Raw genomic sequence first — 26,296 nt, forward strand, 5'->3', positions numbered from 1 at the left:
CTTGGGAACGTCCACTCTTTGTCACATTTAATGGAGTCTTTCTTCCTCCTATCCTTTGGTAAATAACTGATCTGGGAACACCATAGAACGTTTCTGCTTGACGATACGTTTTATTTTTATTTTGGACATCTGCAACGGTATTCGCAAGTGTGTATACATTTCCCCCAAGAACAAATTTATTAGGGGGAAATGTAAACACTGAAATATTTTAGTGATTATAAAATTTGTCGACAGATATTTAGGCGTAAAATAGACACAATAGTAGAACAAACAATGTCCAAATGAAATATCTAATTTACCTCGATGATTTGCATTCGAAAACTTTAGTGCCGAAATTCAACATAAAACCACCAAACCCATCAAATTGCATCAGCCAACTAATGCAAGAAGAGCACAAACAGGAGTAAAATTTCGAGGGAGACCGAGTTCGCCCAACGTCGGAACGACTCGAATAGTGAGCTTCGCGCCAAATTTGAAATCTAAATGTTGTTGTGTTTCTTATTTTAGATGTGTCTACAACATTTACCCCAATTGACCCTAAGTGGACTGGTTAAACAATGAATTCCTTATCGCCGTATTATTCACTATTTATATTGAGTACCGGTTTGGACGACTGTTACCAGCGGTTTAAAAACATTTTTTAATGGGTAGTATTTAATCGAACATCAGTTTTTATACTTTTTAGCACGTTTAAAAACTGGGTGGAGCAACAAAAATACTTATTGAGCATCTAATCAAGTTAATATTGTCAACTGTTTTATACTAATCTGGATAGCTATTTAAATAATAAAGCTTCTAAAAACTGTTTGAACTTCATACTTTATAATATGACAAAAGCTAGTGAGCATAAAATAAAACACAAATAGGCATCACAAATATACTTTATTGTCTTCTATTCATAAAACAAAAAATGCCATTTTTAAAACAGTATTTGAACCACAAAACAAAATAGAGTGAACATTAAACAAATTATTAATAAGACTTCAATAAATTAAAAACATCACTGAATTACCAAAGCAGGTTTGGATTTTGATGGACGTCCACGCTGTCTTTTTTGTCCAATATGGATATTTTTTGCCTCTACAGGCGGAACTGTATATTTTAATCTAATTGCTAGGCCCAGAAGATGTTTGCACATATACATCTTAAAAAACTGTGGACAATTGCAGCTACCATTCATCCAATCATCTTTTTCTTTGGGAATTGTTACTCTCCAAGTGGAAAAAAAATTCTTTGAATTCATCAAAAGTTTACCAAGGTTTTTCAGCCTGAACATCCAATACTTGACCTCCTGGTACTATATAGACATTGTTCTTCGTGTCAGCATTTAAATTTTTTGTCTAATTTTCCCATTGATATGCTTTTGTCCAATCAGGAAGTTTAATAAGCGGAGTAATTGAAAAGGACTCCTCTGTAGTTTTACAGGACCATTCATTAACCATCTCCGATGCGATAACCAGAAAACGAGACAAAGGAAATCTTTCGCGTAATGTATTGCTATCTTTTATGGTTCTATTGAACGATTCCAGTGCGTTGTTTGTGGATGGTGATCCTGGGGCAGCATGGGATCTTGAGTTAACCACTCTTCTTTAAAGTATTTAATAAAATTAACTTGGGTTTTCCATTTCCTCATAAAAAGCTGTGATGCGCTAGTAAAATGTTCAGGAGAAGTAACGGACTGTAAAGCATCAATGTCTTGTAATATATTCTTTCGGGCGTTTTTGTCTGAGCAAATTTGTTCAACCCTGGTTTGCATTTTTGTTTTTGCACGTGCCCAACGCATTCTCACAATTCTCGGTATACAAACAAAACCTGTTCTTTTAAACTATTGAATAACATGATAAAATCTTCCTGAAAGAAAGGAAAATAAGGAAAACTTAAATTACTATAGTAACATCATGTATATGTCAAAATTAAAGAAGATGTAAATTAATATTAGAATGAACAAAGAAAGGGATTCATGGGACAAGGGAAAAAAGGAAGAGAAAAGGAATTATGATAACTGTTGGTTTGTCAGAGACAACACTACTAGAGCATACAAATACGTCACAGGTTGATGATACTGAATTAAAAATTCTGCACATTTTATATACGGGATCCTGAAACCTAATGTTAGTTCTGGCGCGATCTAAAGCAAAAGTGATATTTGCTCGAGAAGCAAATCGTGGTACATGAAATAGAATATCGTTTAAAAGAGGAGGAGAATTTATTTGATTATTGACCAACTTCCATAAGAATGGCCAGAGATTGCAGATTAAATCTACCTAACATCAGATCATGATCATGTCCCCTAACATCACGAAACATAAGAAACCTTAAAACCCTTCTCTGAACACTCTCGATGTAACCAACATGGCATTCATAGAAAGGACGCACCACACCAAGGAACCGTATTCCAGTCTTGATCTAACAAAGGAAAAGTACAATAGTTTTATTGAGTTTGAGTTGTTAAAGAGTCGGCTATTTCGAATGTCAAAACCCAGAAGTTTCAACGAGGAGGTCAACAATCACAAATGTGAGCCTATCGTCGAATACAACCCCTAAATCTTTAATAGAAGTACTTCTACAGAGGATTTGATTGTCTATATTGTAATAAAACAAAACAGGATCCTTGGTGCGGTGAAAGGAGATCACACAGCAGTTCGAGATTTCTCGAGGGATTTTATTGTATTTCCAATCACTGGTTTGCCCAAGGGTTCGCCTTACTTTGGGAAATAAATCAAGCACCTTTTGGTTTAACACAACTTTATTAAACCCGATTAATTCATAAAATGGTCCAAAATATAGTCTACAAAACTATACGTTGTACAAATCACTACTAAAAGCTTAGTTGAAACATACCGGGGAAGTACCGCCGCGAGCTATAAATAGCACATAAAAGATACCGATCGGCTATTGCGCGCCAAAACCGGGAGCAAAATTCAAGACCGCGACCTACTTTTTACTTGGTCGATCGACGACTTCGTACTGCATACTCAATGATTGATTTGGGGTGGACGACGACGCCCGTTATTAATACGTCACAGTTACATTATTTAAGTCCAAAGTTAGATCGCGTCACTATGATTGTTTGTAAGCCTTTTTCTATTATTGTCCTTATAACTAAAGTTGTGCTGGTCACACCAATCATTAATATAAAAGATAAAAAGAAGTGGGCCGAGATTGGATCCCTGTGGGACTCCACAAGTTGAAACAAAGGTCTGCAACCTTCCACCTCAACAAACTGTAGACGGTCAATAAGGTATGACGAAAGCAACGAAATTAGCCTTTCTGAGAAGTTGAATTGCTCGTTCAATGTTTCAAGTAGAATGCTATGATTTATCTGATTGAAAGCCTTAGTGAAATCAGTATACACCACATCAACCTGACTTTTTCTATCGAGGGCTGAAGAAATAAAATGAGTCACATTACAGAGGTTAAAACCGTGCTGATCTATAGAGAGTAGTGATTAAACTTGGGGAAGAATTCTGTTATAAACAATAGTTTCAAAAGTTTTGGAAAGTATGGAGATAGGTCGGTAGTTGTCGATTCTGTTTATATCGTCTTTTTTGTGAATTGGTATTACTTTAGCACATTTCCAGACGCCTGGAAATTTGCCAGTTTTCAAAATATGACATAAAGGCTGACAAAGGACAAACATGCAGTCTTTAGCCACAAAACTTGGAATACCATCTGGACCGGCTGTCAACTTGTTTTTTTAGACTAAAGAGGAAATAAAAACGTAAAGTAAACAGGATCACATCAGTAAAACGTAAACAGTATCGCAAGACAATTTCCTATGACTTATCTAGTTCTAGGAACTTCAGTTTCCATTTATTTCTAAGAAAAAAATTGTACAAAGAAATCCAGTAAAATAATAACAATGCCAATAATTAACAGCATTTACAAACCTCACCAAAGGGAATTTCAATCATTATTTCTAAGTCTATGTGCAGATACCTTAAACGTAATTTAGAAAGAATATTTGGAGAGTTTGACGAGTTGTTAATAATCTAAAACGTTAAAGTGAGATTTTTTTCCAATTCCAACATGGAATTCTAATTCCAAAACAAGTTCAAGCAAACACGACAGTATCGTTGTTATCAAGTAAAATGTAAAATTTTCTCACTTTGCACAAAAAGTGATATTCAGCAAATCAAAGTGTTAAACTGTATTTAAGTAATATTCAGATTTTGTGCAGAATCTTGGAAGTAAGTGACTTTTTCCGTTGGTCTGGACCGCAACACGTAATGCGTCCGTACATAAGGGGATTCGAGCGCTCGAATGTCAATAAACAAACGCTCGGCGTATTTGCTTATTCATACTTAGCAAAAATTTTCTTCTGCTTAAATGTTCATTATGAACATGTAAAATGTTGTATTTGTTTATTGTAAAATTAATTTTTGTGATGAATAAACAATTAAATTTACACAGCCTATGATTCGCTTGATGCGCAAAATATTTTAGAACGTGAAGAATGTAAGATTACTCACTTTTCTCAAGTATCAACCAAGATATTGTCAAAATAAAAAACTTTGTTAAAAAATTTCAATTGCTCATAACTAATAAAAAACTACTTTAAGGCATCATTTTTCGTCCCTTGAACTATCATTTGAAATCGAAAGGTGGTACATGGACATCCAAAACTCACTTTTGAGTGGCCCACTTGTGAAAATTTGACTCACGTGTGTGATAAAATAATAATAATAATCGAATCTCGTTTCCGCAGCTGACGATGGTGGTGCAAATAATCGCGACGCGCAAAGAGAAAAAGGAGGCGGCGCCGCCGGCGGTGCGGACGCACCCGCCCCCGGACACGACGACGACGACCCCTTGCGGCAGTTCGGCGGGTTCGTCTGACGAGGAGGACGAAGACGACGAATCCGACGAGGAGGAGGAGGAAGACGAGGACGAGGACGACGACGACGAGGACTGGGAATCGGGTGAGCATCACAAAATGCCTCTCGTCAGGCCGATATCGCGCCCTTGAAACCGACCGATTTAAGTCCCGACTTGTTTTTTTATTTATTTATTTTTTTTTTGACAATTTGTGACATGTACCCTTTGTCCCATTTTGGATGAGATTGCAGGAGGGTGTCACTGTCGTTTTTTAAGATATAGCCCTACGGTTTTCGCGCTTTTTTTGTAAAACTTTTAGAGCCACAAAAGCAGAAATATTCCTATTAACTACTTTTGTTCCTGAAATACGGGGCGAAAACGAAAATGGTCAATTTTCGGGATGTATGGGATAGAAAAAAAAATTGAAAACTGCTTATGATGGATATTTTTATATAAAAATCATACTTTTTAGTTCATTGTTTTAAGGAATTGGCACAAACTTGGGTGTTTTTTAAAAGGAACCCCGTGTATATTTTAACGTCAAATTTTTGCACAATATTTTTTTCTGAATACAGTGATTAATCACAATCGAATCTTTAATCAATTTTATCTTCAAAAATCGGAAAAATTATTATTTACGTTTGTTTTTTTAATACTAGCCCATAAATTCTTTCATGCATAAAAAGAAATTTTTTGTTTATTGCATTCGTGGACACTAAGTCTCAAGTACCAATCCAAATTAATAATCATGGCCGACTCTAATAATAAATTAATATTCGAGTTTGGAGATCTATACAGTATTATTGTCCTATAAGTTTTTTTTTTTTAAATTTAATAAAAGTTATTCTGCTTATCATTATTTTTGACTTATCTAACTTATAGTGACAAGATTTACCACATTTTTAATTAGAATTAAGAGCGCGTCATTTCTATTAAAATTTCCTCTATTATAACCTTTAATATTAAAGCATTCACAAAATGTTAATTGAAAACACTCAAAGTAAAAATAGACGCATCAAAAAATTCAATTTTGCTTGTTCAAATAATTTATCGAAATTTTCTTGGTGAATCTTGACTAGTTATTACTTAAAGATTACCATAAAATTAATAAACTGATTTAAGGGTTCTTTAAATAAGTAAAAGAAAGGAAAACAATTTTTATAAGACCTCGGTTTAGTTTTTGTAGATATTGAAAGAAAGAAAATGTGCTGTATTACGTAAGACAAAACAAAATCTTGTGTACAAGCATCCTAAAAACTAAAAAATTCCAAATTCACGTATCATTAAAAAAATCGTCAAGGTTATGATATGCCCTGGATAATAAAAGTGATTTTAATTCCTTTTTGAATCTCTTAACTTCTAAAATTTGTCTGATATATAGAGGAACATGGTTGTACATTTTTTTGTAAATTTTTTTGCTAAGGTATATAAGTGAGTTCATGGTGAGGGAGAATGTAGGGAGTGGTAAGGGAATATCGTTAACCTGGCGAGTCATATGACCAGTATCAGAGGGAGGTTTAGGACATTTATGAATAAGAATAGCTGTTTCTAAGATAAAAAGAGTTAGGATTTTTTGAGATATAAAGAAGAGGTTTACAAGAATCTCTTAACCCAGCGGAACATAGGTATCTAACTGCTTTTTTTTGAATCACAAAAATTATGTTTAACCCTTAAAAGCATGAATTTTTTCTTTTAAGTTAATTTATGCGTAATAATACTAATAATGTTCTTAAGGATCAAAGAGGCCAGGAAAATTAATAAAAAAATTGTAAGGAAAAAATTATTATTTTTATTTTAAAAAAACTGATTGTTGCCAAATGACTTAAGGGCTAAATTTATTCATTAAGAAATTTTTTGAAACAATTAAAGTTTTTATTTAGCCATAAAGCGACATCACATTTTTCACATTTTATGCGGGTAAAGCCTTTACAGTTAGGGTACTTGCATCTCATTTTTAGATTTTCAATGACGGGCCAATGAGCAACTTGATCTGTGCGTACTTCTTCTGTGTTGGTCCTCGACTGCGCTTCGCTGCTATTTCATTTTCGACACTACTGCTTGGCCTTCCACGCTTATTAGGTGCACCCTTCCCTAGGCTTGAGCTAAGTCGTGAATTTGAATTCACTGGTATAACTGTTAACGCGATTTTCTATTCACTGTGAATATAACCTGTGAACGTGAATTCACGATTGAGCGCCGGTTGGCGAGTTTGCTTATCGTTTAGTTTAATATCATGGCAGTGAATTCGCATAATAATAAGAAAAGTATTACTATTCTGTGTCTATTGTGTTAAGGATAGTTCCTACCCAGATACAAATATTAAGGATATATTTAGGGTACAAATATTAAAAGTAAATAAAAATTGAAGAAAATATCATTGACAATAACAACAATGATTCATTGTTGTCATATTTGGAAAAATATATATTTTCATAGACATTTTTAAAGCTAATATCACGATGTCCTAATAAAAAATAATTGTCTTTAAAAGTTTAAAATAATGATAAAAACAAACATCTTTAATACTCGACCTTCCTCAGAAATACATTAATTAAGATATTCTATCATAATAAAAATGCAGTAAAAAAAACTAAATAAGCATGTACAATAAAAATAATTTATAAAAAATAATTCTTCTCTCGTTTTTCCCCACAAACGAGAGAGACGGATAGACGATGGCAGTGAGATAGTCTGTTTAACGACGGCCAATCACTGATAAATGAATTACTTCTTTCGGCTAATTTCAACGCGCATTCGTTTATCTTTATGTGAACGCGCCTTTCTCATTCACATTTTGACATTTCACAGTTTATTTGCAAGTTGTCATTAAGTCGTGAATGTGATTTTTTATTCACAGTGAATGATTCACAGGTAGTGAAATTTTGCTCAACCCTACCCTTCCCTACATTGCATTAACATTCTGCAATCTCGGCCCTAAAGTCTGCCTGATTTAGAGTTTTTTTTCCTTTTTCTTGGTATACCCTTTTGTACAAAAGCCAAGCATTTACAATGGTCAAACCCAAGAAATGATACATAATAATAAATCCACCCCGCCCATGTGCCTGTTATATTCTCGAATTACATATGGGCAGTCTACTTCAATTATTTCCTTCTCTTTTCTGTTGACTTTTGTTAAGGGTTCTTTCCCTGCAAAGGAAGAGATCAGAGTCACATACTTATTGTCTTTCCATATTACGTTGGAAACATCAACTCCATCAATGGTTGAAACATATTCCTCACGAGTACCCCGGGGGGGACTTTTTTAGAGCGGCTTCCGTAGAAAGTTTGCAGTATTGCGTTACCCTATTGCGCCTAACTGTACCCAATGAATAAATACCTTCCTTGGCGGAATGCTGGTGTAGTAGTTGTCATGATATAAGCGAAAGTTTTGTTGTCGTGGCATAATTCTTGATAATCTGACCACAATATTACCAGTAGAACCCAGATCAGGTTCGTTATTTTGCCTTTGTAAGTTATCCTGACCTGTGTAGATTTCAAATCTAAATGCATAGCCTGAGATCCCCGCCAATACGAAAAATTTGAAGCCCCATTTATGAGGCTTCATAGGCATATATTGCTTCATATAATGCCTTACTTTGGTAGAGCACATTTCCTCATCAATACTAAGATGCTGCCCTAGTGATACGGAGGAAAATTTTTCATTCAAATAATCACATAAAGGTCTTATTTTGTGAAGTCGGTCATGACCAGGTTGATCTCCAGGTACAAAGCTTTGATTGTCATTGAAATGAATGTATTGGCGAATCTGTTCAAATTTATTTACACCCATGACATTTCTCACTTGTGGAAATTCTAAATCTCCACTCCAGAATGACCGGGAATTAGGCATATGTACTAAGGACATATATACTAGTATTCCTACATACTGCCGGATGTCAACATCTGTAAATTTCTGGTTTTGCTTGAAAACTATAAAGATTCGTTTGTTGTACAATCTTGTTTATTAGATCTTCAGAAAAAAAATAGCTAAAAAATTGATACGGGGTGTCCAGCTGCATGATGTTATCATCAAGTTTTGTATTTCCGTGAAAGCGTAACTGATCCTCATTTAGCTCCAAACACTTCCGCTTCCAGGTGATTCCTCAGGGTTGTAGATTCTATCCTCCAAGCTTTCCGACTCGCTCTTAACTTCATCGTCACTTTCCAGACCTGTAAAGTTTTCCCAATAACCCGGTTGATCACTCATCCTGTAACAAAAAAAAAATATATCAATATCTATACCCAGAATGCATACTGTTGCCGAATGCATAATGTAGACAAAAAGCAACATAAGAAAATCGCCTATTTACAAGAAATATAAAAACTATTTTGAAACTACGCACTTATTGAAATAAAATATATACCTTACTCTTTATAAAACACAATTTTTGAACAGTGGTAGCTCTTATTTTTCTCAAGTAAACGACACACTAAATTAGTGATTCTTTTTTGTGTAAAAATATCTATTATAAGCAGTTTTTAGTTTTTTTTTTCATTCTTTTAATACAGCGCCTGAGAAATAATTAAATCTCCAAAATTAAATGAACATTTTCGTTTTGCTTGGAATATTTCAATTTTTGGCTTTAAAAGTTTTAGAAGAACGTGATATCTCAAAAAATGACAGAGATACAATCACTTCCAAAATGGGATACCACTGTACAGGGGCGGCGGGGTGTCTATATAGCTTTCCTCTACTTGATCTCGGGGTTAGATAAGGACGAACGTTTTTAGTTTGTTGTTGTTGTTGTTGTCATTGGGACGCCCTGTACATGGCGGGACAGTTATAACGACATAAATAAAATATTATTATATATAATAACAAATACGTGCGCTACGCTTCCATTTTGAACATTTCATTGCATCACCCAGGTTTTATTATTAATTAATTTGTCCCGACTTAGAGGGACTTGTTATTGGGACAAACAGTATAAAAACTGTACGTCGTGTTCTCACATTTATTAATTTTAAGGAAAGTTGGCAATTGGGAATTTTAATCTGTCCGTCGTAATTCAGGCCCGGACTATGAATTAACCTTATCACATTTTTTTTATTTAAATTGGGATAAAGGTTAACGTTTCGTGTACAATATTTGGCAAAAAAATTGAATGATTTTAAAAATCCTGATAGTTCAAAATTTTATTTGAAATAATGAAGTTAGAGCCATCTCAAAGTCAGAAATTTAGGTAAACTGCTACTATGCTTTAATTAAACAGCGTTTTCATTTTTTTTTTAAGTAACTCTCAAAATCCACTTTCCCAAAGTGTGATCAAATTCCTCAGAATTCTCAGTAGAATTCAAAAATATGTCAGCAATTAATTATTTTCAACGAGGCACCTTATATATTATTGCATTTTTGAATTCTACCTGTGACATTCTAATAAATTCGATGATATTCACATGACATACTTTGATTGAATGGTTCTCGAGATAGAAACAGTTGATAATTCTCTATATTTTTTTATATGTCAAAAACTGTTCATCATCCAAAGTATGTCATGTGAAAACAACCCAACAGAACCCAAAAATGCAATAATATATAGGGTGTCCCATTTGAAATAACGAGGTTATGTTCATTTTAAACCAAAAACAATGACAGACTCCCTTATTTGAAATGGGATACCCTATATATTATTACATGTTTGGATTCTACATAAAATTCTAAAATATTTGATGAATCACATGGATACGTTGGTTAAACGGTTCCCAAGACATAAACAATTAAAGTGACGTTTAAACCTCGTGCTTAAGAACCCACATGTTGTTGCCAAATTTCCTTAAAATTTCATTGATTAATTTAGTAAACGTTCGGTGTCGGTTAAGTTCCCTTTTGAATATCGAAGGGCATTATATTATTCAAGGGGGAATTCCTTTATCTATTGCATGCACAGATTCTCGAGTTTATACGAGGCAGCTTTTGATGTGGGAACTCTAGATTGTGCTACCTCTATTAATACACAGGGTGTGCCAGAAAATGATTTTTTAAATTATTTTCTCACAATTCAAAGCCAAGCCAACAAATTTGCTTAAAAAGAAAAATTTCCTACCGCTCGGTTTTTGGCACACCCTCTGTACGCTTCGCAAGCTCCATCTATATGTCGCTTCACGCTCGATGTATTTAGTAAATAAGGGACCTTATTAATTAAAAGGCAAAACCGACAGTGTAAGTATCTCACATCAAGAAACTGGCTCGCAAAACCCTCCCTCTCTCTCTCACACACACGCACACTCTTCCTAACCAATTACTACTAACACCAACATGGGATATTCTTTCTTTCTCTCTCTCTCTCTCTCTCTCTGTTTCTCTCACGGACGTGCAGCGGCCGAGCGGTTCGACCCGAAGGGCGTGGGCTATCGGATCCTGAGCGAATGCGAGCTCGCCTCCCAGGTGACGTCATCGAGCGGCGACCAATCGGAGACGCTGATGGCCACGTGACCGCCACCATCACGACCGTAAGCCACGCCCTGTCTGTGTGTGTGTGTGTACACGTGCGTTGTAACTCGATTTTTTTTTTATCTTGCCGGTTAAGATTTGTAGCGTAACCACACTGTATATACAGGGTTGTTTCATTAAGCGTGGATTGCGGCTATATCTCGAAAACTGTTAATCTGACCTCATTGGATTTCTTTTTGACGACATTGTAAAAGTGGCTAAGAAAAAATTCTGTTTAGGTACATAAACTCGAATTCTGGTGCGTGTAACTTATACCAATTTTAAACTCTTGTAGGTATGCGTTATATTAATTTTTTCTGTGTTTGTCTTTTTGTCCCGTTTCAAGATCCCCCTCTTTGTCCGAAACATTTCGGGAATTATAAAGCAGAACTACGTTTGTGTGGAGGGAGATTGTAGGCTAGTAAATTTAATCGTTTAATTTTTCGATTCTGCTACGAGGGTGGTCCCAGAAGTACCCGACCCAAGAAAGAAAACACACAAATTTCGGAAAAACATTTATTGATTTTTTAACATAATCTCCTTTCAGCTCTATACACTTTTCCCAGCGATGTTTTATAAGTTCGATACCCTTTTTATAATAAGAACTGTCTTGCGCCTCGAAATAGCCATTAACTGCAGACATCACTTCTTCATCATTGGAAAATCTTTGACCACTGAGCCAGTGCCTGAAAAGTTTGGAAACAGAAAATAATCTGAGGGGGCTAAATCTGGCGAATAGGGTGCATGAGGTAGCAATTCAAATTTTAATTCGTTAGTTTTGGCCATTGCAGTAACGCCCAACTAACAAAGTTCTCTTATTACTAACAGCTTAAAAGCTAGTTTTTATTTATAAAGGTTTTTTTAAAGGTTTCGAATTGCCATTTTTGCGTTATAAAAGTTTTTGATAAGACAAATTTATCTCCAAGGGAAAAACAGCCTTTAACGATTGCTCTTAGAATATTCTTACGACTTTTTTATAAAGCTGATTTATAGCTATAATATATTTGCTGTAAGAATATTTATACTGCCTCCTCTATAAGGAAAAACGCCTCTGTAAGCAATTGTATCTTATAGTTTACTTGTAGAAGCTCCTAAATACATTTATACAAGCTTCATAAAGAAAGTAGGTGCTGTTTTATAAGTATTACTTTAGATTACATGTATAAGTTTAAAAGGTTATTTAAAAAACCTTTACAGGGCAAGTATTCCATAAAAAAGTTGCAAGACTTAAAAGCGTTTCGTAAAGAGTATTTAAAACACAAAATAGTGTTTTTAGGTACTGTTAGGGCATTTTAAAAAGCAGGTTTATTAAAGTTGCAAGAAAGTTATAAGATTTTAATGGTTTTCGCCATTTTGATTTAAGTGCCACAGGGAAATTAATGGTGTATGTGTACTGTGTGCAAAGTTCTAAAAATAGCTGATGGCACTTTTCAATAATTATATCGAATATTATCGAGACTTTTATGGTGTTGATTACATTACTAGCAACGTTCATAACCTTACACATGTAGTTGATGAAGTTTCAAAATTCGGAAAGTTTTCAACTTTTAATGCATACCCATTTGAAAATAGATTATATCAAATAAAAAACCTATTAAGAAATGGAAATGTTCCACTTGCTCAAGCTGCTAAAAGATTAAGTGAAATTACTCAAGTCAATTACAAAAAAAAAATTCCTTTCCAAATTTAAAAAATCAAAATTCAGAAGAAAATTTTTTAAAAGTAGTTTTACCTACCTTTACTCTAACATATCAAACACCTTAACAACTAAAAATGAAATAGTGCAAATGCGATACGCAAACAGAGTGCAAAGTAGTGGAATATGTATATATGGTTATGCGTTAAAAAAAACTGAAAACATTTTTGAAACACCAATCAGGTCTTCTTTTTTAAACAAATATAAATCTACCTGTACAGAATTTAACCCACATGTTTGCTGTATAAGTAATATAAAATGTAAAATGGTTGCAGTATCTAGCAATAAGAAAAATGAAGTAATTTTTATTCCATTAATTCATACTTTGTAATAAATATAACGTAGCAATAAAACACTTTTTATTAAAAATCAGATAACTAAACACTGTTTTCAACATTTTTTTCGTTTCCTACATTTTCCACTACGACGCAGTGTTGCTCATCAGTCGGCGTTTGTCCTTCCGAGTTTTTCCTTTCTTTTGCTTTACAGTCCATTTTTTTTTGGTCGATTTTTGCTTCTAGATTGCCGACATATTATTTTGCCATCAGCCTTCTTGTCGAATTTTTAATTATATTTAAAAAAAAAAATTCACATTCATTTATATTAAATGTGTCATCTGATAAATATATTATTTGGAAAAACAGGTTAACAATGTTTTTGTAAATTTTAAATGGGATCTTTTCCATGTTATTTTGTCTAGGGCCGCCTGCCTATGAACACTTTGTTATAAAGGATCTTGTAAAAAACCTGTCAATTAAAATATAGCAATTGTCTATTGCCTTATTTCTTCCATGCGGGTTTCGACCACAGACAAAGCTCATTTTTGCCATATATTCATCAAAAATAATTTGATCAGATAATTTTTCTTCCAATTTATGAAGATGTTATGATTCAAGTGTGTTAACTGGCTCAAAAGGCTCATCAGCTCGAATTACAACGTTTATCCCTTCTTTTGAAGATGTAACCCGTGACCCAAAGGATTTAAAAAAATCGTCAAACGTTACCTCAATTTTGGCAATTTTTTGGAGTATAATTTCTTGGTTCTACGTCTTTTTTTATTTCGTCGTTTCAATATGTTTAGCAGGTTTAAGATGGAGAGTATCTATTGTTGCTCCTTCCTCCTGTTCCGTTTCATCTGTTTCAAGCATCCTTACTAGCTCCTCTTCGGCAATTAGTATGTTTATTAAATAATTTCTTTTCATCTTGCATTTGAAAACCAGCCAGTTCTTCTGGGTATGACTTAGCATCTTCTATTAGTTTTTCTGTTTTACTTTTGGGCCAGTACAGTACGCCCTTATTTTCCCAGTTTGAAGGAACAATTGTTAACCGTTTTTTACCCTTCACAATTTTAAACATTTTTTCTAAACAATTCAAAAAGTTAATGAAACTATTTACTTGTTTACTTTAGAAACATGCCGTTAAATATTAATAAATTTAGGTTAGTTATTACTATTAGCACTTTTAAAATTGTATAATTACTGTCTAAGGAGCTTTATTACTCTATAAAGGTATTATTTGAAGGCTGTATACAGTTTTTTATAATAATGACTTATAATGTCCTCTGTAGACAGCAATTTTGATTTATAAGTAGCTTTTATAGTGCTTTATTTCTGCATAAGGGGTCTGATGGAAGACTTTATAATATTATATGCTGCCAAATCTATTTATAAATATTTGCTTGGCGAGAAAAATATCTTATAGAAAGCACTTAAAAAAACAAATTGCTCCTAACTTACAGTACCCTGGGTATGGGTATCTATAAAAAATCATAACAAGGAAATTTTTTTATAGAAAAATATACACAGAAAAAAAGTTTATCCGATCTTATTTTTTTGTACTTTTTTTAATCAAACGTTTTTTCTCTTCACAGAAGATTAAATAAGTGGTTAATAAACACAAAATAAATTGATTATTTTAATAAGCTCATAATAAAATAAAAAATAATATAGTTATACTTACATTAAGTTTTGATCACCTATCACGATGCTAATAACAGTAATAATAATAATAATAATAATAATAATAATAATAATAATAATAATAATAATAATAATAAATCGTCTTTTATTAATCATGCATATACATTACACAGATTTAAATGTTTTATAGGTATATACATATAAGATTAAGGTTAAAGAATAAAAATGGCGAAGTTTAGCCTTAGGCTACTCTTACACTTAACCATCCCTATTCTAAATCAAAAAAGAAGTGAAAAGTAAACATAATTCATAATGACACTAAGTATTTTGTAAATTTAACAAATAAGTTTTAAACTGAGACCTAAAGCCGTTTAAGCTAATATCTCTTAAATAGGGATCTAAGGAGTTATTTAAAGATACCGCATTATAGGCAAAACCTCTTTGAAAGAGTGCTGAATGATGTTGTGGCATAGTAAAGTGATTTCCATAACGAAGTTCACGGTTATGAATAAATGTTCGAAATACCAACTTTTCCCTCAAATATACAGGAATATTTGATATTAACAACCTCATTAGAAAAGTAGCAAAATGATGCTTTACCACACCCGACATATTTAACCAATTTAATTGTTTAAATTCTGCTGAGACATGATCATATCTCCTCAGACCAAATATGAAGCGACAACAGTTATTTTGCACAACTTGCAATCTATTTTTTGTCACTAAATCTAAACAGGGGTAGTACACTATATTACAATAATAAAAAACTGGCAAAACCAGAGATTCACAGAGTTTTTTCCTAATATTAAAGTCTAAGATATATCTGTTGGCATAGAGAACTTTCATTTTTACATAACTTTTTTGAAGTAACTTATTCACATGATCTCTGAACCATAAATCAGTATCAATGATAAGCCCTAAGTTCTTCGCATTTTTAGAAAATCCCAAAGTTGTGTCGCCCAGTTTCAGGTGCAACCTACCTTCTAGCAGTTTTCTTCGCTTTTCTGAACAAAAGAGAAGTACCTCTGTTTTTTCAGGATTTATCTTTAAGTTATGTTCTCTTGAGTAATCATAGATGGATTTTAGATCGTCATTGAGAGATGCTTCAGCTTCTGCTGGTTTATTGGGGTCAAAATAATGCAAAACCTGTTTATCATCTGCATATGACTGTGAATCTGAATTTTTGATTACCTGGAAAATGTCAAAAATGTATATTAGAAACAAAAGTGGTCCAATTATAGATCCTTGTGGTACACCAGATATCACAGTCTCAGCAGAAGAAAACTTGTTACCAATTTGTACGCGCTGTTGTCTATCTGTCAGGTAGCACCTGAAAAAGGAGACAGAGCATTCGTCAAAGCCCAGATATTTTAGTTTAGCACACAGTAAATCATGGTCTATCAGATCAAAAGCTTTAGAGTAGTCCAGGGAGACTAGGACAACCGCAATATTTTTGTCTAATGCCCTTATTATGTTGTCAGTTAAGTTCAGAAGAGCAGTAGTAGTACTATGTCCAGACCTAAAGCCTGACTGATGAACTGGGAGCAAATTATTAAGATTTAGGTAATTTAATACTTGTGTGTGAACAGTTCTTTCAAGAATTTTAGATAGGACAGGCAACAGGCTTATGGGACGAAGTTCATTCACAGCAGTTACTTTTCTGGTCTTAGGAACAGGAAGAATTATGGACTTTTTCCAGTCCTCTGGAAAATACCCAGCTTCTAGGCAAGAATTAACAATATGTGTCAAATGAGGTAGGATAGCAGGAAGGCTAAGCTTTATCATAAAAAGTGTCAAATTGTCATGACTAGAAGCATTGGACTTAATGGAATAAATATTTTTTTTCACTGAACTGGAATCTATCATATTAAATTGAAAGTGCAAGTTGTTCTTAAGTTTATTTGTGTTATAGAAATGTATTTTTTGGTCACATTTATTTGACTTTTTAAATACACTTAAAAAGTAGTCATTTGCACTATCAGGATTAACAGAGTCAAGTGGAAATTCACTATTAGAAGTTTTTGAGCTTACATTTACATTCATATTTTCAAGATTTTTCCAGAGTAACTTACTATTTTTTTGTTGTTCCAAAAAACTTAAATAGCCCTTTTTTTCCCTTCGAATAGAAGCAAGTGCAAAGTTTCGAGCCCGCTTATAAGCTTCAAAATCAGCTAATGACTTTGATTTTTTATATTTTAAGTTAGCCTTATTACGTTCCTTTAATATGGCCTCTAGAGCTGGTGTAAGCCAAGGTGCTGGGGGTTTATTAACGCGGACAGTCTTTATTGGTACATGTTTGTCAAATAATTTTATTAGGTTCTGTGTCAGAAATTGTACTTTGTCATCTATATTTGGAAAATAATATATGTTATCCCAGGGTATTTGTAAAAGCTCTGTATTAAAGGTTTTCATTAAAATGTTTGTAACTGCGGAATGATATTATTTTCTGGACTCTTTTAAGATTTGGTAAGCGTATATTACAAAATGCCAACTTATGGTCATTTATCCCGATAGCAGAGATGGTGCCAACATCCATAACAGCATCTGCATCACTAAAAAATATAGGATCTAGTAATGTTGATACTCTATCAGTGACCCTTGTAGCCTCATCAATGGTCTGAGTGAAACCAAAAACATCAAATATGTCGGATATTGGATTATTGCTGTTAAAAAAATTAATATTTAAATCCCCTAGAACCGTTACATAGTCGGATGTTGATATTATTTCTGGTAGAATATTGTCGAGTGCATTTGCACAAGCCCCAATATTATTCATAGTACGATATATGACCCCAGCAGTAATAGAGACCCTGTTTATATTAATTTTTAGCCACATATTTTCAAAACCATCTATATCTGTACCTATATTAAGGTTAAGAATCTCAGCCTTTAAGTGAGATTTAACAAAAATAATAACTGAAGAATAAAATAAAACCGATTATTTTCCCGAAATTGTGCGTATGCACCTGTGTCGGTATCTCTCTTATAACTCAGTGAACTGGCATAAAATTCATAAGAACAGCAGTTGCAAACTCACAGAAATTAGGTATGCCGCCAAAGGACGCTAGACAATCGCGTTTACCGATGCCGTATAGTTTTTGAGTGACGAAATTGCAAACATTCGTTTTTGTTTTTTTTTTTATTTTTTGTTCAGTTAGTCGCATTTGAGATTATGTAACTGGAACATACCTTCCAGAAGGCGCCACTTACTGGCTTGAAGCTTTCTTACGCTTTGTATATATCTATAATACATATAATTTATTTTCCTCTTAAAAATATGGATTCCTTAAATACTTTTTCAAAAAGACGTATTTTTTTTGAATAGAAAAGTCCCCATACCTACTATGTTCACAGAAGCCTTCAACAGAAAAAGCTCTTAAACTACCGCTAAATATTTGCCTATTTACCTTTCTTTTCAACAGATTTCCTTTTTTTTTTTTGTAATATCAAGTATTAAAGCCTTATAAATAACTAGCCCGTGACCCGAGGCAACCCGTGCAAAACTTAAAATATATTTTTTTAAATAATTAATTTTCTCCCCTTCCCGATGAAATTTCAAAATATCCTTTTTTAGTGGATCTTTACATTATAAAAGAAACTTACTGCCAAAATTTCAGGTTTCTAGCTTTTGTAGTTTGGGCTCTGCGATGATGATGCAGATGTATTCTCAGGTGGGTATATATAGTGTTATAAACCTATACAGTACATATATATACGATTTTATAAAATTAACTGTCTTTACATAACGATAAATAAAATAACATCAAATCCAAATAGTATAAACAAATAAGGCACTTCCTTGGATATATTGAATTAAAAAAAGGGAAATAAAACTGAAAATTAAAATATCCCAGTGTTTTGTAGATGATAATATAAATCACACATCTTTTTGATCTCTCTGTATAATAGACGCTACTGAAATATAATTTGAAATATAATATTTGAAAATATAATAACTAAATTATTAAAGAATTGCTTTTACAAGTTAGGATGCGTAAATTTAACAATTTTTTGATAAATAATAAAATGATTACAAAGAATATTACACTTTTTTTCCTTTGTTTAAAACACAAAAAAAAATATATTTATTTTTAACATACCTATATTAATCATAAAACAAACAGTTTGTTGAGGCGCGTAAAAAAATTAGTTCAAAAGCATATATACTTTGACAGAAATGTGGGGTCCGCAACAAAATCTAGATATAGCTATCCTTATTATCGCTAAAGAAGTAATAATACATTATTTCTTATAGAATATTATACTGCATCCATTTCTTCAGTTATACCATTTCATCGTAACAAGTCAAGACAATTTTGTTACTTGCATCGAAACTACCAGAATGATTTATTTTATAAGTTAGGATGTTTGCGCAGCATTTAAAGGGGCATTTAGCATTTTTCCTATTTTTTAAAAAGTAAAATAATTTCACACAACAACATCTATAACACAAATTTATATTTGTCGTTGAGCCTTGCTTATAGTGTTATAGCTATTTTATTCCAAACTCTTAAAAATCTAATTTATAACTACTGTATAATAATAACCTTATAAAGGTGATATAAATGTTTATAAAACCGTCTTGTTACATTTTATGCTACCATTAGAGAACATCTATAAGAGCAGTTATAAGTATATTAGGCTCTATAACTTGGTGCCCCTTTTGCACTTATAGACTTCTCGTAATAGGTGTAAGAATGTTCTATAGAGTAAATATTACAGGTTTAAGATTTTTAATTTTAGCTGTAAGAATATTCTTACAACCTTTATAAATATGTGAAATGTTAGTTGGGCGGATTTGTGAGCTGGTGCATTGTCTAACACTTTCTTCTTAACCAAATGCGGCCGTTTTTGCTTGATTTCTTCGCTCAAACGTTGCAATAAGTTCGCATAATACTCGCCGTTGATAGTTTTACCTTTTTCAAGATAGTCAATGAAAATTATCCCTCGCGCATCCCAAAAAAACCGACGCCATGACCTTGCACGGTTTTCTCCTTCTTTGGACCCGGTTCTCCCTTTTGAGTCCATTGTTTTGATTGTTCTTTTGTCTCAGGTGTGAAGTGATGGACCCATGTTTCATCCGACGCAAAAATTCTGCTTTGTTGCTATTAAATTTCGCTAAACACTTAATTGAAACATCTTCACGACACTGTTTTTGCTCGAGTGTGAGCGAACGCGGCACCCATCTTGCACACAGCTTTCTCGTGTCAAAATTTTGAGGTAATATGCGATGTACCGCACTTTTTGAAATGTCTACTATGCCCGCTAGCTCGCGCACTTTCAATCGACGATCATCCAGTACCGTTTTGTGAATTTCCTTTAAAATTTCTGGAGTCGTCAGCTTATTTGGTCGTCTTGGCAGCTCGTTTAAACTCTGCTACCCATTATTTTACTGTTGTTAACGAAGGAACAGACTCACCCAGAGTAGAATCCAGTTCAGCTTTTATATTGGTTGGACCGAGGCCTTTCAAATATAAGTATTGTATCACATAACGATGACCAATTTTCTCCATGTTCACTGAAAACGTTCACTATTGATGGCTGCCAAACAAATACTAAACAACGTGGCGTCTTCAAACTTGAAACATACGCTTTATAGATTGTATACTTTCTAATACACTGATATTTTTCAAACTACTACCGACATCTCCGGTCTTTTGGGACCACCCTCGTAAATCAAAAAAAATCATGACATTAAAAAATTTTGTGGAAAAATTAAAGTAACTAATTAAAGGTTTCTGTTATAAATTATGTTAAAAAAAAAAAGGAATTGATGAATTATTGGCCTTTCAATTACGCCCCTTAGTGGACAAATTTCATTTGCACACAGCATTTTCCCTTGGTCACTTTTACAATATCAACAACCCGCATAATATACAAACCAAATCGCCCTGATGTATAGAGTGAGTGGACACTTAAACCGTCTTTTATTTAAAAAAATCAACAATATATATATATTTTATATTGACACTTCTACAATTTTTGATAAGCTCTCTCTTGTTTGCGAGACTCATCGCGTGCATTGACAAGTGATCTGTCACAGGGTCTTTCTCAAGCCCTTTTATAAGGACAATCAATCAGTAAAAGTGCAAATATGTCAAGACCCCCCACCCTCTGTAGCATATAGAATATTTTCTGTTATAAATAAACCGTAATAATATTGGAGAGGAACGGCTTTTCTTTTGTTATTAACCGCACTAACACACGAGTAGTAGTTTGGCCGCGGCATACGGACGAGGAGGAGGTAATCAATCATTTTATTTGTCTAAATAATATTTTGAAAGTTGGCCCCCGGACTATAAAGTGACGTAAGCGCCGCACGTGTTCTCTCGCTCGCACTCGTGGGTCTCGCACCCTGACGTCACCTAAGCGGCGCGTTAGTCCGGGAGTAAACGGACCGAAAATACTATACTGCCGTGCTAAGACAAGAAAAGGTCGGACGTTGAAAGTTTGTTTTGTCATTGTATTATTTAAAAACTTCACGTGACTGTAATTTGTATACAGAATGTTAAGTAGTAAATCTAATAGGTGATCCTTTCAGGCTTTGTTTACGAGAGACAAGGTGTTAAATATGTTAATATAGCTGTGTAATGTTTAGTTACATTCCTAGTCCTTGTCTAGTTACATTTTTTAAGTCCAGTGGCGTAACGAGCAATATCTCGGGACGCCACTGGACCAATATGTTTGACCAGAAAAATGCGCGCTACTGACTTTCTAAATAAATCAATTGAAAATACATCTTTACTTACTTACGTATCATGAGTTTTAAATCGGCAATGATCCGATTTATGTTAATAATAAATGAGCTTGATTCACTTTTTCCCCTCTTTCTGACCTTTAAACCCGTCTGAGGACCATGAATCTGTGACGATCGCTATGAAGTTGTGCTTTACGTTTCTAGGTGGTTCAGCTACTTAAGAAAAATGAAATTTCAAGATGATTCAAGGCGTGCCTGGACCATGAAATGCGATAGAGACTCGAAAAATGCACTTTTTACCCACTTTTTGACCTTTAAACCTAACTGAGACCCAAGCATCCGTGACGATCGCTATGAAATGTTGCTTCACGTCTCTAGTGGGTTCAACTACTTAAGAAAAGTGAAATTTCAAGACGATTCAAGGCGTGCCTGGACCATTAAATGCGGTAGAGACTTGAAAAATGCACTTTTTACCCACTTTTTGACCTTTAAACCCAACTGAGACCCAAGCATCCGTGACGATCGCTATGAAATGTTGCTTCACGTCTCTAGTGGGTTCAACTACTTAAGAAAAGTGAAATTTCAAAATGATTCAAGGCGTGCCTGGACCATGAAATGCGGTAGAGACTCGAAAAATGCACTTTTTACCCAATTTCTGACCTTTGAACCCGTCTGAGGACCATGAATCTGTGACGATCGCTATGAAATGTTGCTTCACGTCTCTAGAGGGTTCAACTACTTAAGAAAAGTGAAATTTTAAGACGATTCAAGGCGTGCCTGGACCATGAAATGCGGTAGAGACTCGAAAAATGCACTTTTTACCCACTTTCTGACCTTTGAACCTATCTGACACCCATGAATCCTTGACGATCATTATGAAATTGTGCTTCACGTCTCTAGCGGGTTCAACTACTTAAGAAAAGTGAAATTGCAAGATGATTCAAGGCGTGCCTGGACCATGAAATGCGGTAGAGACTCGAAAAATGCAATTTTTACCCACTTTTTGACCTTTGAACCCGTCTGAGGATCATGAATCCTTGACGATCGCTATGAAATGTTGCTTCACGTCTCTAGTGGGTTCAACTACTTAAGAAAAGTAAAATTTCAAGACGATTCAAGGCGTGCCTGGACCATGAAATGCGGTAGAAACCAAAACATTCACTTTTTACTCACTTTCTGAGCTTTAAACCTATCTGAGACTCATGAATCCGTGACGATCACTATGAAATGTTGCGTCACGTCTCTAGTGGGTTCGACTACTTAGGAAAAGTAAAATTTGAAGACGATTCAAGGCGTGCCTGGACCATGAAATGTGGTAGAGACTCGAAAAATGCACTTTTTACCCACTTCTGACCTTTAAACCCGTCTGAGGATCATGAATCCTTGACGATCGCTATGAAACGGTGTTTCACGTGTCTAGTGGTTTTAACTAATTAAGCAAAGCAAAATTTCAAGTCGATTCAAGGTGTGCCTGGACCATGAAATGCGGTAGAGACTCGAAAAATGCACTTTTTACCCACTTTCTGACCTTTAAACCCGTCTGAGGATCATGAATCCTTGACGATCGCTATGAAATGGTGCTTCACGTCTCTAGTGGGTTCAACTATTTAAGAAAAGTGAAATTTCAAGATGATTTAAGGCGTGCCTGGACTATGAAATGCGGTAGAGACTAGAAAAATGCACTTTTTACCCACTTTCTGACCTTTAAACCTAACTGAGAACCGTGAATCTATGACGATCGCTATGAAATGTTGCTTCACGTCTCTAGCGGGTTCAACTACTTAAGAAAAGTGAAATTTCAAGATGATTCAAGGTGTGCCTGGACCATGACATGCGGTAGAGACTAGAAAAATGCACTTTTTACCCACTTTCTGACCTTTAAACCCGTCTGAGAACCATGAATCTGTAACGATCGCTATGAAATGTTGCTTCACGTCTCTAGTGGGTTCAACTACTTAAGAAAAGTGACATTTCAAGATGATTCAAGGCGTGCCTGGACCATGAAATGCGGTAGAGACTAGAAAAATGCACTTTTTACCCACTTTCTGACCTTTAAACCTAACTGAGAACCATGAATCTGTGACGATCGCTATGAAATGTTGCTTCACGTCTCTAGTGGGTTCAACTACTTAAGAAAAGTGACATTTCAAGACGATTCAAGGCGTGCCTGCACCATGAAATGCGGTAGAGACTCGAAAAATGCACTTTTTACCCACTTTCTGACCTTTAAACCCGTCTGAGAACCATGAATCTGTAACGATCGCTATGAAATGTTGCTTCACGTCTCTAGTGGGTTCAACTACTTAAGAAAAGTGACATTTCAAGATGATTCAAGGCGTGCCTGGACCATGAAATGCGGTAGAGACTAGAAAAATGCACTTTTTACCCACTTTCTGACCTTTAAACCTAACTGAGAACCGTGAATCTATGACGATCGCTATGAAATGTTGCTTCACGTCTCTAGCGGGTTCAACTACTTAAGAAAAGTGAAATTTCAAAATGATTCAAGGCGTGCCTGAACCATGAAATGCGGTAGAGACTCGAAAAATGCACTTTTTACTCACTTTCTGACCTTTTAACCTATCTGAGAACCGTAAATCTATGACGATCGCTATGAAATGGTGCTTCACGTCTCTAGTGGGTTCAACTACTTAAGAAAAGTGAAATTTGAAAATGAATCAAGGCGTGCCTGGACCATGAAATGCGGTAGAGACTCAAAAAATGCACTTTTTACCCACTTTTTGACCTTTAAACCCGTCTGAGGACCATGAATCTGTGACGATCGCTATGAAATGTTGCTTCACGTCTCTAGTGGGTTCAACTACTTAAGAAAAGTGAAATTTCAAGACGATTCAAGGCGTGCCTGCACCATGAAATGCGGTAGAGACTCGAAAAATGCACTTTTTACCCACTTTCTGACCTTTAAACCCGTCTGAGAACCATGAATCTGTAACGATCGCTATGAAATGTTGCTTCACGTCTCTAGTGGGTTCAACTACTTAAGAAAAGTGACATTTCAAGATGATTCAAGGCGTGCCTGGACCATGAAATGCGGTAGAGACTAGAAAAATGCACTTTTTACCCACTTTCTGACCTTTAAACCTAACTGAGAACCGTGAATCTATGACGATCGCTATGAAATGTTGCTTCACGTCTCTAGCGGGTTCAACTACTTAAGAAAAGTGAAATTTCAAAATGATTCAAGGCGTGCCTGAACCATGAAATGCGGTAGAGACTCGAAAAATGCACTTTTTACTCACTTTCTGACCTTTTAACCTATCTGAGAACCGTAAATCTATGACGATCGCTATGAAATGGTGCTTCACGTCTCTAGTGGGTTCAACTACTTAAGAAAAGTGAAATTTGAAAATGAATCAAGGCGTGCCTGGACCATGAAATGCGGTAGAGACTCAAAAAATGCACTTTTTACCCACTTTTTGACCTTTAAACCCGTCTGAGGACCATGAATCTGTGACGATCGCTATGAAATGTTGCTTCACGTCTCTAGTGGGTTCAACTACTTAAGAAAAGTGAAATTTCAAAATGATTCAAGGCGTGCCTGGACCATGAAATGCAGTAGAGACTCGAAAAATGCACTTTTTACCCACTTTCTGACCTTTGAACCCGTCTGAGGACCATGAATCTGTGACGATCGCTATGAAATGTTGCTTCACGTCTCTAGTGGGTTCAACTAGTTAAGAAAACTGAAATTTCAAGATGATTCAAGGCGTGCCTGGACCATGAAATGCAGTAGAAACCGAAAAATGCACTTTTTACCCACTTTCTGACCTTTAAACCTGTCTGACACCCATGAATCCTTGACGATCGCTATGAAATGCTACTTCACGTCTCTAGTAGATTCAACTACTTAAGAAAAGTGAAATTTCAAAATGATTCAAGGCGTGCCTGGACCATGAAATGCGATAGAGACTCGAAAAATGCACTTTTTACCCACTTTCTGACCTTTGAACCTATCTGAGGACCATGAACCTGTGGCGATCACTATGAAATGCGGCTTCATGTCTCTAGTGGGTTCAACTACTTAAGAAAAGTGACATTTCAAGACGATTCAAGGCGTGCCTGGACCATGAAATGCGGTAGAAACCACAACCTTTCGCTTTCCGTTTAATGGCACGTTACCACTTTTTCTTATTTCGATTCTAGATATGTACGTCTTCTAAAATTCGTATACAAAAATAGATGTAAAATTCATATTTTAGTCGCGTACGACCTGTCGGGGTAGCACGGCAGCATAGTCCAAGAACTAAATAAAATGCCAATTTTATTCAAAATGTTATTTATTGTCTCTGTTTTTGTTTTTTTTTTTTTTTAATTTTAAATTTTTAATCGGCAATTTAACTGTCTAATGTAAATTTTGCAGGGGAATCGACGTACCTATGATAACCGGGCCCACTGGTGGAGAAGGTGTAAATATTGCATGTTTGTCATTTAATTTTAATTAATTATTTTTTTTTTTGTTCCTTGTCGTTGATGTTACGCTTGTTTTTATAACGGGATTCGGGAACGATTCGTCCGAATAAATCGTCGAATTGTACAAATTTGTTTTTTTTTAATTAATTTAATCTCGGTTTAACGATAAATCGTTCCCGAACCCGCGATTTTGTTGGAATCATTCTCATTTGCTTTTGCTTTTATCCGTTAAAAATTAAAAAAACTTGAAAATTATCGTTTACGTTTAGGAAAATTGTTTTTATTTGAACGAAAAGTACAAACTT

The 26,296-nt window shown here is 34.6% G+C and overlaps 1 protein-coding gene across 4 annotated transcripts in view; it reads left to right on the forward strand.

The window, feature by feature from the left end:
* Positions 1-26,296, forward strand: part of LOC126746686 (phosphatidylinositol 3,4,5-trisphosphate 3-phosphatase and dual-specificity protein phosphatase PTEN-like) — a 53,335-nt gene that overhangs the window by 18,536 nt on the left and 8,503 nt on the right. For 2 of the 4 annotated variants that reach the window (XM_050455013.1, XM_050455010.1), the window contains 3 exons: positions 4,709-4,922; positions 11,136-11,268; positions 25,942-26,246. In XM_050455013.1, coding sequence (XP_050310970.1) covers positions 4,709-4,922; positions 11,136-11,251 — 330 coding nt within the window. In that variant the 3' untranslated portion in view covers positions 11,252-11,268; positions 25,942-26,246. Of the gene's footprint in view, positions 1-4,708; positions 4,923-11,135; positions 11,269-25,941; positions 26,247-26,296 lie in introns of those variants that run through there. The other 2 variants (XM_050455014.1, XM_050455015.1) reach the window with 2 other exon arrangements.

Source organism: Anthonomus grandis, chromosome 18, assembly GCF_022605725.1.
Source record: "Anthonomus grandis grandis chromosome 18, icAntGran1.3, whole genome shotgun sequence".
NCBI lineage: Eukaryota > Metazoa > Arthropoda > Insecta > Coleoptera > Curculionidae > Anthonomus > Anthonomus grandis.